The 13,827-nt window shown below is 26.9% G+C and overlaps 1 protein-coding gene across 3 annotated transcripts in view; it reads left to right on the top strand.

Annotated features, from left to right (window-relative positions):
* LOC107442492 (tyrosine-protein phosphatase non-receptor type 4) overlaps positions 1 to 10,825 on the top strand; it is a 44,446-nt gene extending 33,621 nt beyond the window's left edge. For 2 of the 3 annotated variants that reach the window (XM_016056072.3, XM_016056074.3), the window contains 4 exons: positions 1,383 to 1,531; positions 3,146 to 3,281; positions 5,386 to 5,431; positions 8,420 to 10,490. In XM_016056072.3, the coding sequence (XP_015911558.1) occupies positions 1,383 to 1,531; positions 3,146 to 3,281; positions 5,386 to 5,431; positions 8,420 to 8,463 (375 nt within the window). In that variant the 3' untranslated portion in view covers positions 8,464 to 10,490. Of the gene's footprint in view, positions 1 to 1,382; positions 1,532 to 3,145; positions 3,282 to 5,385; positions 5,432 to 8,419 lie in introns of all 3 variants that reach the window. The other variant, XM_016056073.4, reaches the window with a different exon arrangement.
* The last annotated feature ends 3,002 nt before the right edge of the window (positions 10,826 to 13,827 follow it).

Below are 13,827 nucleotides of genomic sequence, written 5' to 3'. Positions count from 1 at the left end.
ATCAGTCAAATAGCACTTGAGAAATCAAATTTTAAATATATAACTTTTTAAACGTTACATTAAAAAAAAAAAAAAGTCATTTCAGAAACTATTTGACCGATTTCATTCAAATTTTGTATTTTTCCATTTAAACTTACATTCGCAAAAATAATATTAAAACTTGCATACCTTACAAATCAATTTTTTAAATAACTTAATGTATGGTTATTAAAAATTATTTTTTACATTGAATTATCTTTGGCTAGAAGGATTTTATATTTACATGCAAAAGTTTTTTGATTTGTTTAAAAACTTTGAGAGATATAGTAAAATACACAAAAAGTGAAATTAACATTAAGGGGTCCAAACTATCAACTGTTCTGCCTAAACTATTAGCACTATATTTTCCAGATTGTGGATATGATTCCAAAAGAAAGGTATGTTTATTCAGAGAAAGTACGTTTTTGTGTCTGATTTCATAACTTAGAATATCATTAGCTGTAATTGATTAGCATGTTAAGGGTAAGGCCCTCAAACCATTATTATTTGGTCTTAGTATGTAATAAGCCAATCATTAGAGCATAAGTTATGCAGGGTGTTCCTTTTCTTTTTTTTTGCTCGTCACTATGAATGTTTTTCCTCACACATTAATATGTTTTATTGTTTTCCTATCGAATCCTATAATAGGAAAGTTGGTTTTTAATATTTGAAATTAATGAATAAAAACTTATGTTTTGATGTTAAACAATTGCATTGATAATTGTAAATAGTTTCCAGACAGTAGTAAATGTGAGCAAATAAAAAAAAATCCATTTTAAGAAATTCTACTACCAAAATTAAAAGTGATCTCCAGATGTAAGTATTTTAAGCCACGTTTAAAAAACCACGTATCTCTACTTGGGAAACTCGTTCTTTGTATTGAATAGTTTTACTGGAATGGTTTAAAAAACTGATCCTTTTTTGTGAAAAACAAACTATACACATCAAATTGGCTGTTTTAGTATTAATAGAAGAAGCTGATAGTTTTGATTTTATGTTGTTTCTTCTGTGCATTCATTAGTGCATTAAGTATGACCCACATTGTCACTTCTGCTGAAATTACATTATTATTATCTCTATGTTATAAGTTTGTTATTATTATTATTTATTTATTTATTTTATTTTTTTTTTGCAAACTCTATAATTGTTTTCTTTAAAAAGCCATAAACATGTTTGTTGAGAACATTTTTGGTATTATTTTGATAGATTTTTTGCACAAAATAATAGTTTTTGATATGAACATAAATACATAAAAACTCCCTTGCGTTTAAAAGTTATTTTTAAGCATGCATTTTAATAAAAATATAAAATGATTTTATTTTGAGGTGTTTATAAATTCTGACAATTAAACTTTGTTTCAACAGACAAATGAAGAGCGTCATGTGACTCAATTACAGTACATTAATTGGCCAGATCATGGAGTACCTGAAGACTTCTCAAACTTCTTAGAATTTATTCAACAGTTACGAGATTTGAGGCGGGATGCAGGTGGAATTGTAGCAGTTCACTGCAGGTAATTAATTCTTGCCATAACTTGGGGTCCAACGTCAATGTATTCAAATAATAACACAATTTTGTTAATGACCACTGATAATTTACAAACACCAAATTAAAAATTTACTCCAAATTTGAAACAAAAGAAAATAATAAACTTATTAAGCATAACTGTTTACCTGTAATTAAGGCAAAACCAGTTCTTTATTAATTGGCCCAACAGAAAATTAAAATTACCTGAAATATCTTTGATCACCTCTAATTTTAATTCAAATGAGCTATATTAATAACAAATAGGGGCACTTCCAATTGTTTAAAAAAAAAGTTTAATTTTAGAGAATTCTCTAAAAGTTTAATCTGATTTAAGCCATGTTATATTCAACAAAATTTCCAATAAGTTAAATTCTCCAATATAAATGCTTTTTTAAAATGTAATACAGGATTAGCACTAACAAATGACCAGATTTTAAATATTTATATTCTCGTACCTGTGACATCTATCAATATAAGTGGTACACAAAATTAAAGAAAAATACACTGCTTTTTTTCCCTCGTTGATCAATAAATGGCTGGCTGTTCAATCAATGGATAAATCCCCTTCCAGTAACTTAATAAACGTAGAACTCGTCATAGTTTATGTACCTACACCACAATGATGAGCTATATTTGTCATGCAACTAAAGTTACTGTTGAATTTGATGATAAATAGCTTTCAAATTTCTAATGTACTAAATCTGATAGCACTTTTAAGTTTTTTACATAAAAATTAATAGGTTTTTACGTACAAAATATATTATTATTAAATCTTCTTACCAGAATGGGTTAAAGGATAAGCTTTGACACATTTGGAATAGATGTATGGGTGACAAGGTTTTTCTCTTCATCACATGATCACCAAGATTCCTGAACCCTTTGCCATGATTTTTTTATCTTCATGGGATTAAGTCCAAGACTAATGACATTGTTTATGAACCATCAATACCAAAAACACAGCAAAAATTTAAAGAACACATTTGTGCAACATTAGGAACCATTGACAATGTGAAACGAACTTGATGTTTGTTACAAGAGTCAAACATTGAACATATGTTTCGTTACCATTTATTATGTTACGTGTAAGTTTGAAAACTATTAAGATTTTAAATCCTGTCATTTTTTGTGTTTATGCTGTATTAATATTAAGGAAAGTAAATAAATGTTTCCCTTTTTCTTTGAAGCAAAAGCATGTAAAAAAATATTTATTTTCTGAACATTTTACACATTAAGACTCATAAATTGATCTGCACTATATCATAATCTGAATTTTTAGCGAATATTACCATTGTAATTGTAATTCAATATTAACTGTCCTTACAATTGCAATTGAAATTGTAATTAATAAGTATAGTTACTTGTAATCAATTATACTTTGCAAAATCTTGGCATAGTTAACTTTGATTCCAGTCTTAACATTCAAACCGACTCAACATTCTAAAATCCAACATTTTTATTCAAGAGGTTGTTTTAAAATCTCTTTTCAAGCTATTTCTTTATAAATTAATTACTATGTATAAATATGAAACCCTTTCTTTTTAAACATGCTTTGAAATTTGTGTTTAAATTTTAAAAACTATTATTTCTCTTGCGCATTTAGTGCCGGAGTAGGAAGAACGGGGGTGCTCATACTAATGGAAACGGCTTTAGGTTATATGGATGCTGATGAACCAATATATCCTCTGGAATTTGTCCAAAAGATGAGAGATCAGAGAGTGATGATGGTACAAACAGTGGTAAGTATTCTTAAAAAATAACTGGCATTTTCTTTTTAGTGGCACAATTAAATTTTTCTTTTAAAAATATATTAAGTTCAATATTTATTTAGTTGAAACAAGCTATAATTTCATTAAATATTTGAATGGAATGTTCCACATAAATATAATGATCTACTGTATAAGAACCTGATATTTTATTTGACTTTTTAAATTCTATTAATATCTTTGAAAACATTCCTTTTTGTAATAGTAATTATCATATTATGAACACTGGTATCAATCAATTTTACCTTATTTTAAAACATAAAGAATTAATTCTTTTTTCAAATGTTAAAGTATTTTTTTTGGTTCTATGAATTATATTTTGGGGAATCATTATTTCCAATCTTGTTATCTTTTCAACTTCTATTTTTGCTTCTGACTTGATTTATTACACTAGCTTGTATAAAAAAACATTGCTATAACATTTTTTCAATGGTAATTCAGTTATTTTTATAACAGATAATGAAAAACTCTACAAATTTAATGAACAAGAATTTAATCTAATGTTGCATAACACTTTCCAAATGTTCCATTAATTTTCACCAAACTAATCAAAATGTACTTCAACTCTTAGCTTACTAATAAAAACTTAAAATCTTTTCATATTTCATAAAACTAGGCTATTAAAATAATGATAATGTATTTATTTCTTTTTCAAGCCATAATGTTAATAAAAATGTAAAATATTTATTTCAAGTCAATTTATTATTATTATATCGTTATCATTTATATAATATATATAATTTTCTGTTATTTATAAACAAGTGAATAAATGTATTTGTTTTAAATTTAATTCATTTGCTGCTGAAAGTCTTGATTTATTTATACAACTCTTTTGGTAAAATGGATTGTTTCATAATTAAAATAATTCACGGCAGCTTAAAAGTTTATAGAATATTTCTAATCCAAGATAAGTATGCAATTGTTTTGAAAAACATTTCATTTATTAGTCCACTAAATGTTTTGTAAAAAAAATTACTATGCAATTGATGAAAGTTCACATTTTTAAAATGAATTTAGTTTTAATCTTAAAAAAATAGTGAGCATAATCGAGCATTGGTCTCTCCAATTATTTGCTCTAATCTTTTTGCATCATTGCTTTGCTAGAAAAGAACTTCAAATGAAAAAATTAACAACATTTATCAGATCAAAATTGATCAAAAATGATAGCTGCAAAAAAATTTTGAATATAAAAATGATAGCTGCAAAAAAATTTATTAAGAGTTTTCTTAAGTTACCAAATTTTAATGAAATATTTTTAGCTTTAATTATTCAGTAATTTCAGACCCCATTACCATTTTATGGGTCACACTCGCATAGTTTAAAGAAATCAATAAATTTTGATTCTATGTCCCAAATTTATTTTAAAATTTCCACACATTCATTGAGAAATGTAGACTTATTAAAAAAAAAAAATTTATTTCCAATATTTCTTTTTTTTTTTCATAAGGTGAAAAAAATTTCACAAATAGTGCTGGTCTAACCGTTGTATTACATATGTAATAATTATATAAATTTTGTGTGAATTTAAAATTAGTACTTTTAGTTAAATTATAAGATGTGTAATCTTAAAATTATTTCTTAAAAAAAATAACTAAATTTTTTTTATTGGTTTTGCAAGTTATCTTACTCAGTAGTATTTTGATTAATCGGTATGTCTATATAAGTCTTTGCAGTTTTCTGCATAGTAGAATGAGATAAAAATTAAAGTATCTGTTTTAAAAAATGTTAAGCAGAAACCCATTTCTAAAAAGAAATCGGGCTAGTTCTCTCATTTTTATATTTAAACTAAATTATACCATTATTTTAAAATCGATATCATTTTACATACTAATTGTATTTCTACACATCAGGGTGGATAAAAAAAAACTTTAATATTCAAACTTTAATCTCAGGTCTCGTAAATTTTCTAAATCATTTTATTTTTAACATTTGTCATCAAAATTTAGCATTAAAGAAAAATTATTAAAATATATTGTGTTAAAATGTGGATATTTTGTAGTGATGGAAGAAAAGAGGTTTTGGATGAATGTTTTATTTAATTTTATTTTCTTTTAATAAACTTTTTCTTTTCATTTAGGTTCAGTACAAATTTATCTGTGAAGCTCTTTTAAAAGCATTTAATGGTAAGTTTAATTATTAGATTTGTTTTTTTTTTTTAAGATATTGTTTATAGGTTAGTTTTGAAACATCAGTGGTCAAAAATATATGGCTGTCCAGACTAAAATGTAAAACTCCATATGTTTTTTATCTAAATGTTTATGATTTAAACATATGATGTTTTATAAAGTGGTCGATAATTTCTTTTATGACTTTTATCCATAAAGTTTCACTTTCTCGCTTTCCTTCTTCAGGGGCACACACACAGGGCTTCACAATACACAGGGCTTCAATCGGTCATCATGGAGAACAGGGAATTTCACTTTGACTCTAAAAAGCAGAGAATAGTCAGGGAAAGTGTAATTCTTTTACAAATACCTGGAAAATGACCAGTCAATTGTCAGTAACAGTAATCAGTTAGTGAGATTCGATTTAAATAATTCTAACATCCATTAAAATTATTTGTTTCAAAAATTTCATATTTTAAGGAAACTTCCATGTTTCCATTCTCATTTTTCTGATTCAAGTTTTCCAATGAAAAACTTAAAATATGGTCTGCATTCTTATTGAAATTTTCCTGATATACTGGGAAAAGTCAGGGAACCCTGAATACAGGAGCATCTACCCAGAGAAGTCCTAGTTTTTTTTTTTTTTGCATTAGTACTAAGGTAACAAAATGTACAGTATCATTTTGTTACCTCAATTAAGACTTCCTAAAGCAATGGTGCGCAGATGTGTATGGAAACCCGAGGCTAACACTTTGATTATATGCCTCTAAAAGGGAGTGTAATCACTACCTGAGGAAAATAGCTTATTCAGATTTTTTTTAAATAGGTAAAAAGGAACAATGAAATTAAAAATTCAAATGCATATTTCAAATTTATTTTTATGCATGCCTAAACTTTTTAAGGTAATAAGTTAAGTCCCTAAAACGTCTTTATTAATTTTGATTGAAATCTATATCTGTCATAAAATATTGACTAGTCAAAAAATTTAACTTCATATTCTAAATAATAGTCATAGATTTAAACTTTTATTGCCCTAAAGTCATTAGTGTGGATGAACCCTTGGCTAAATGCCAGGACTGTAGCCCTCTTGTGACGATACTCTCTGCACATCACTGTTCATAAAGTGATTTAAGTTTAGAGCATTATAGCTTTTTTAGACTCTTGTGCCACTAACCTACATTCAGTCAATCTATCAGATAGATTTATTGAATTCAGCTAATTGATTTAAGCAAGTCTCAATTTCAAGTATATGGCACCACATTGATAACACTTTTTTTGTTAATTGACATTATTTACAGCGGAAAAATAAATATTAGTCTAAATTCCTGATAAAGAACTACTTATCATACCTACCTAACTGCATAGCGAAATAAATTGAGAAAGTGAACTGTAAAAATGCTTGCACTGTGATTAACCATGGTAAATAGAATTCATCAAATGATTTGAATAAGATAAGTTTGGAAACGGAAAACGCATATACTCAACACTGTGCTCTGGCTGGGACCAAATCTGAATGTTGAGTTCTTTTAGGTCATCTAAACTGTGATAATCTTTTCTATATTATGAATTACCCCCCAAGAGGATAAAAACTTACTGCTTCCAAAGCTGTAGTATGAGTTTGTTTTATTACTGGTTTCAAAACTAAATTTGAATACCTAAACATACCATACCTTGGTCAGTTCTGCCTCTTAACTGTCCAAGACATGACCACCCCTGTCTTACCACTATTAAGTCAGTATTTTATCTTATTCCTTATTAGTTCTGCATTGCTTTTTATTCATCTTTTGAACTGTTCATTTCAGGGTTGGCAAGGTTTAGGACAGAATGGATTAATCCACGGTTTAAACCCTGATTTAAACCGTCCTGTCCAAAACTGTCTTAAACTGTCCAAAACCCTTTTACTCAAATTATGTCACAATTTTATCTGAACAATATTTAAGAGGTAAAATTAACATAGCACTAATAACAATTGATAATTAAATATACTAGAGAATATTTGTTTTTAAAAGTATTAGTCCTCTCATTCAATAGTACATAACTGAAGTTTGGCCTTGCCATACAGGTTAAAATATTAGGGACTAAGTGCTTAGTTCGTCATAAACAGGTTTATTTATCTATAGTACTATTCAAGAATACTTTTATTTCATTGATGTTCAATTCTTTTAGCATAGTGGTGATACATCACCAGTGTCAGTAACCGAAACTGATGTTATGCCCTTCAAAACTGTTAATACATTTTTCAATTATTTTGTATTTTCAATTTAAACTAATATATTTATATTTAAAAACAATTTTTTTAAAATAGATGTCTTTTTTATCATCCTGTGATGCAGAAATTATAACATTTTTAAAAAAAAATATTGTGAAAAATAATAGGTTAATTTTTGAAAAATTTATTTTATTTTTTTAAGAAAAATTATTATTTTTTAATATTGCCATATTTATCCTTATTCAAAAATATTATTTATCAGTATTAAAAGCATATTTATATTTAAAAGATTGGGTATTCACTTTTGTTGTTCAATGAATTGTGGAGCTTCAAAAATTATAAACCTTTTCCTATTATATTATATTATTTTCTTTTAATAAGTTATAGTAAATTGTATAAAAAATATCAAATATTTATTGATACATGTAATTATTACATATACAATGGTTACACCTACGGAATTTTTACCTTTTACCAAAGTTCAAGGTTTTGGACACTTTAAGACAGTTTAGGACAGTTTTACCCAGTTTAGGACAGTAAAACCCACGTGTCCTGTCCAAAACCAGTTTAGGACGTCCAAAACCCCAACCCTGGTTCATTTGCCAGAATTATAGTTTGTTATAAATTTAATATTTCTATACATTTTTGTAAAACTGTTGCCAAAATATTTTACCGTGATCTTAATTTAATAGAACTGGTATGAAAGTTTCAATGTATGTATAAGTTTCTCCGTAGTTGCAATCTATTGTGTATTACAGTATGAAATTATTATTTTAAAACTTTTTTTTATATTATAGATCGATGCAAAATTCAAGAAGAAGGTGAAGAAGATAACCCTTAACTAGTTTTCTAGTAAAGAATCCAAGTCTTTCCATTGTGATGTAAAAAGTGCCCCAAGGTCCTAAATTTTGATATTTAGATTCGTTTCTTAGGAGACATCATTTGAGAATCATTAACTCTAATACCAATTTCAGCATGACTTTTTATGTTAATAGTGCTGCTAACCATCAAGAGAACACTCATTTCTACTTAAAAAGTTAATGTGACAAGTATCTAAAAAAAGGGGAACTTATCTTTTACTCCGCTATTACTGCACAATTGGCTGCTATGCAAAATCAGATAAGTAAATCAGATATTGATTCGATGAAATTTTCTAACTCTTAATCTTTATCAAAGTAATAAAAAAAAGGTACACATTAGTTTGTTATTAATAATCCTTAAACATTGAAAAAATGAGCAAATATTGTTAAGTTTGTCCCTACACATAAGCCATCTGATTGTTTTAGATTTGGTATGTGACATGTTTTATACTGTGAATTCACAATTAAACATTATGCAAATTCCCTGACATGAAGCCAGTGAAAGACTACAGAATTGTTGAAGCAATTGAAATCTTTTTAAGCTTAAAGAGTTTTAAAAAAAAAGTCCACTTGGTTAAAAAGATATTCTATCTTTAAAAGAAATAATTTATTGATCAATTTACTATAAAGAACTTTAAAAAAATTTTACTATAAGAAAAATTTTTGTTGTTTTTTTCATTGAATTCAAAACTTATTTAAAGGATGCATTGAAAAATTTAAATCTGATTGGTGCTATTTAAGCAGTCTAGTCAAATATGATACAGTAGGAATGTTCTCAAAGTTTCTGAAAATAATAAATTTTGAATATTATTTTTGTAAAAATTTTATTCTGTTTTTAATAGTTTTTTCACAAACTTATTTGATTTAAAGATAAAAATATTTTATTATTAAATTAAGTATTATGACGTTCGCTTGAAACTATGAAATGGGTCATTCAAGAAATCACCAGTCAGGCAATTTCTCTGTCATTTTTGAAAAGTTAAAATCAATTTAGAGCATGCTCAACTAGCTCTAGGTCAGGGAACTTAATAATATTATAAAATTATTTTAAGAAAACTGTGATTTATATAAAATGTCACTGAAAAGTTTTGCTTTTGATTATTATTATGGGACTTGTGAAATAAAAAAATTTTCTCTGCTATTTTAATGTATAGATATAGTACTCCCATTTAAGTAAAAAATAATAAGTTCATAATAAAAACTAAAACTGCTGTCTATTCCTAAATGAATTATATCTTGTGATTAGTAACATGTTTAAAGATGTAATTTAGTTTCTTTTTTATCAATGTTGTCAGCAATAAAGAATCCCGTTTCAAGATTCTAAATAAGCTCTGACAAAAATAAATATATTTTAATTTTAGTAATTTTTTCTTCAGCATTTTCATATAAATGTAAGATGGTCATATTCCATTTTAAATCGTAAAGTCAATGTACAGTGTTGAAAATTTTAAATGCTCTGTAAAATTCATATTACGTTTAAAATTAATTGGAAATAAAAATATTTTAGTCTTAAATAAACTACATAAAACCTGTATTTTGTTACAATATCGTAATTGTTAAATTGCTGCCTGATTTAGTTAGAATTTGGTATATAGTATGAAGCATTTAAACTTCAATACATTCCTTAGCAACTTGCCCTTTAAAAATATAACCTAGAAGAGCTTAATAAGTTTTTACATTTCTTAATAATAAAGCTATAATTCCATTAAAGAAATATTGTTTTCCTCCTTTGTAATACCATTAAACTAATTAATAAAATAATAAATATATACCAGACAATCAATATCATTAATCTACATCTGATAGTTAAACAAAATAAAGAAAAGTAGGAAATATGAGTTATTTTGATTTTTATACAAGTACTTAACATAATGATGCCTAGACTTTGAACACTTATTTATTTCTCATTTTTATTGTTTAAAAAGCATGTATAAGTTAATCCTTAAACCATAACTAAAAAAATCTGAATAAACAAAGAAATAAGCACATTTCACATGCTGTTAAATAAAATAGCAAATATGTATTAAATAATAAAATAAGAAAAATATTCATTCAGCTTGGTACAAAAATTCCAGCTAATTCTTTAACTAGCAATCTCGTTTTAAAGATGATGCATTTATTAGTGCAATTGTATAAATATCGAGTGTTTTTGTACAGTGTATCTTTCAAGCTTTCTTTTCATAAGTGCTATTTTTCCAACTTGAAAAAAAAATTAGAAAAAAAAACTATGAACATTTTTACAAACTGCTTTTTTATCTTTGTAAAGTAAAATGTCTCTACTAGGAGATAAAAAGTGTGTTATTTATTGTGTTAGTTATAGATAATAAAGCATTTTGAAATAAATATATTGTTTTCGTAATCTTGTGCTATACAATTTCTCACACAGAGCATATAAGCAGATCACAATGGCCTGCCACGATAGAAGGCTTTTAATCAGAGACTCTTGGTCAGTCTGTATCTATCCCGCAACAGCTACTCTAAAGTGTGCTATTCTTAATATTTCATTTATATTATATTACATTTAATTTAATTTAAAATTATTGCTTTTTATGTAGAGAATGCATTGATTTCAAAAGGTGCAGCTTTCCCCTAACCTCCACTTCCAACTATGTGGCTGCTTGAGCAAAAATGGCTACTACCTCTGTGATAAATGATGCAGTAGTACTTTATTTACGTCGCACTAGAACTGCACAATGGGATATTGATGACGGTCTTGGAAACATCCCTGAGGATGTTCCGAAGATATGCCATCACAATTTTTAACCTCTGCAGATGGGATGGCACCCTCATTTTGGTAGCCTGACTACCTGTGCGTGAAGTATTTCTCTTCATGATAGAACAATTTAACGAGGACTGATACTGTGCATCCTCAGTCCCTTCTCAGACTGATCAATGAGTCACCGACAGCGATGCTTGTCTTTGGAGTTCTACTAGGAACCGTATCTATGCGATCAATGCACTTTGGGATTGATAAATGATGTATTTTAGAAAATTTTTGAACATTTGCATCGGTAAACCTATTTTGAAAACTTTAATTACTTTTGGTGGCACATAAAGCCTTTATCTTCTTTTGCCAGCTCACTCGGTCTTTTGCACAAGATCTTCCCTCTTCCCCATGTTAGTCCCCTTCCACCATTCGTCCCCATGTTAAGGCTACTGATGGTATTTTGTAGGAGGCATTCTCAATATGTGACCTATCAATTTCCATCTTTTTCTTTTTAAACTGATGGTGATTGGTTCTTGCCTATTTGTACTGTAGAATTCTGAATTTGTAATTCTATATCTACCTAGAGAATATCAATTCATTTTCCTAAGTCAAAATAACCAACTCCTTCAAAATAAGTATAGTTGTAATAGAGATTACTATACAAATATAACTACTGTATTTCATACAACATTTCCTTAATTGAAATTACAAATATTTTAAAGTCTTTGACCATGAGTCAAGCTTTAACATATTTTTTCACCAGATTTTACAACAAAAAAATTGCTAGTGCTACTTAAAAAAAACAAGGGAAAAAAAGCTATTCATTCGAAAATCTTTTTCTTTATGAAAACTACTACAATACTAAATAAAAAGGAATAACTTATTTACATGTTAACCTCATCAAGACACTTAGGGATTTTTGTTTTTAGCCTATCTTCACAGAATTAAGGGAAACTACGTATATTTAGTATTTTATTACGTATATTTACTACGTATGTAAATAAACTAATAGCTATTGGATATTATTTTTAACAGCTTGAATATATGCAAGAATAAACAAAACAAATATTTAAAGCTTTTATATCATACATATTTTATAAGTAGTAAAGGGTTAAAAACATATCCTCATGACATTAAACCTCAAATGGGTGGGCACAGAAGGAGTAAAATATATTTTTAATCATTGTTATGTTATTTTCAAAAATAAATTGGTAGTTGGTATTTACTATACTTGGCAGCATTTTACAGAATAAATAAATTTAAAAAAAAGGTCTTACCAATCAGAATTGGTGAAATATAACACACATTTTCTATTTTAGAAATTCGACAGATTTTTGTGACAAAATTATACCAACAAGCATTTCTAGAAAGGTAGTTAAGTACTGTGGGCCACGTTGTGGTTCAAAATAAATATCAGAATAACATTTTACAAAAAAATCAGGACATTTATTAGTACAATGCACATATATTTCATTTTCAAAAAATGGGCTACAAAAAGCTAAAACAATAAGTGTAATTTTCTTTTTTTAATTATCTACACCTAAAAGAAGGTAGGGGCAACACTTAATGTTTTCAAACAAAACTAAGATGGGAACAATTTAATCAAAAATGATTTTAAAAAATGAGAATACACGTGTATGTATATACTGTAAGAAATCTTGAACGTGAATTTTTTTACTCAGAAATATATATCTATATATGAATTCTTTATATGTTATCCATTTTGCTGTTAAATAATATTCTATTAGCAAAATTAGTTTTAAAAAAAACATCAAGAAAACAAAAATTCAACTTGAAAATCTAAGATATAGAGGAAAGAAAGCACTTAAGGATTTTTCTTTCTTCCAATGTTTATATCGAAATTAAACTTCATTAAAATATACTAAGTTGGTTTATATATAAACAAGCATTCTTTTTATTCTCACTTGTGCAACTTAAAACTCCAAATTGAATTGTAGAAAAACATATAAACATTAATAAATGTTTATCAAATTTCACGTACAGTGCAGAACCAGTTATCCGGAAATCGGAAAACCAAAAAACGGAACGAAATTCGATACATTTTCCGCCATTTTTAAAAAAATTAATTTTTTTCCTCATAAGATTTTAGGATTTTTCTTTCTTTTTTGAAAGATGTTTACCTTACCATCATTTTGGAAATAATCATTAGTGTATTACTTCATCGTTTTTTCTTCTTTTTAAGATTATTTCCACAAAAAATTTTTTTTTTTAGTTGGGTTTAACAATAAAAAAACGGCTTTTTGTAGCGATTCAGAAAACCGGAAAAATCAGTTATCCGGAATAGCGATGGTCCCGATCATTCCGGATAATCGGTTCCCTACTGTATTAACTGCCAAAAATGACCAACTGTTGTGAAAAAAAATAACAATGTTATGAAAAATGGATATCTTTCTATAGTTCGTGTAAAATTAATTAAAATACGTGAACATACATTGTTTAAATATGAATAATAGATCAATGTGATTTATCAGGACAATGAGGTTGAACAAGTTAGAATATTAATCTTAGTTGTCTCTAGATTTCAGTCTTTAAATGACTTAATCTAAGATGTTAAAAAAAGTTATCGGGTGTATAAAAACACTTCAATATTTTAAAACTATATTTTTAATTATAAATT

This window comes from Parasteatoda tepidariorum, chromosome 2 (genome assembly GCF_043381705.1).
Source record: "Parasteatoda tepidariorum isolate YZ-2023 chromosome 2, CAS_Ptep_4.0, whole genome shotgun sequence".
NCBI classification, from domain to species: Eukaryota; Metazoa; Arthropoda; class Arachnida; order Araneae; family Theridiidae; genus Parasteatoda; species Parasteatoda tepidariorum.
This window is presented reverse-complemented; position numbering and strand designations above follow the sequence as displayed.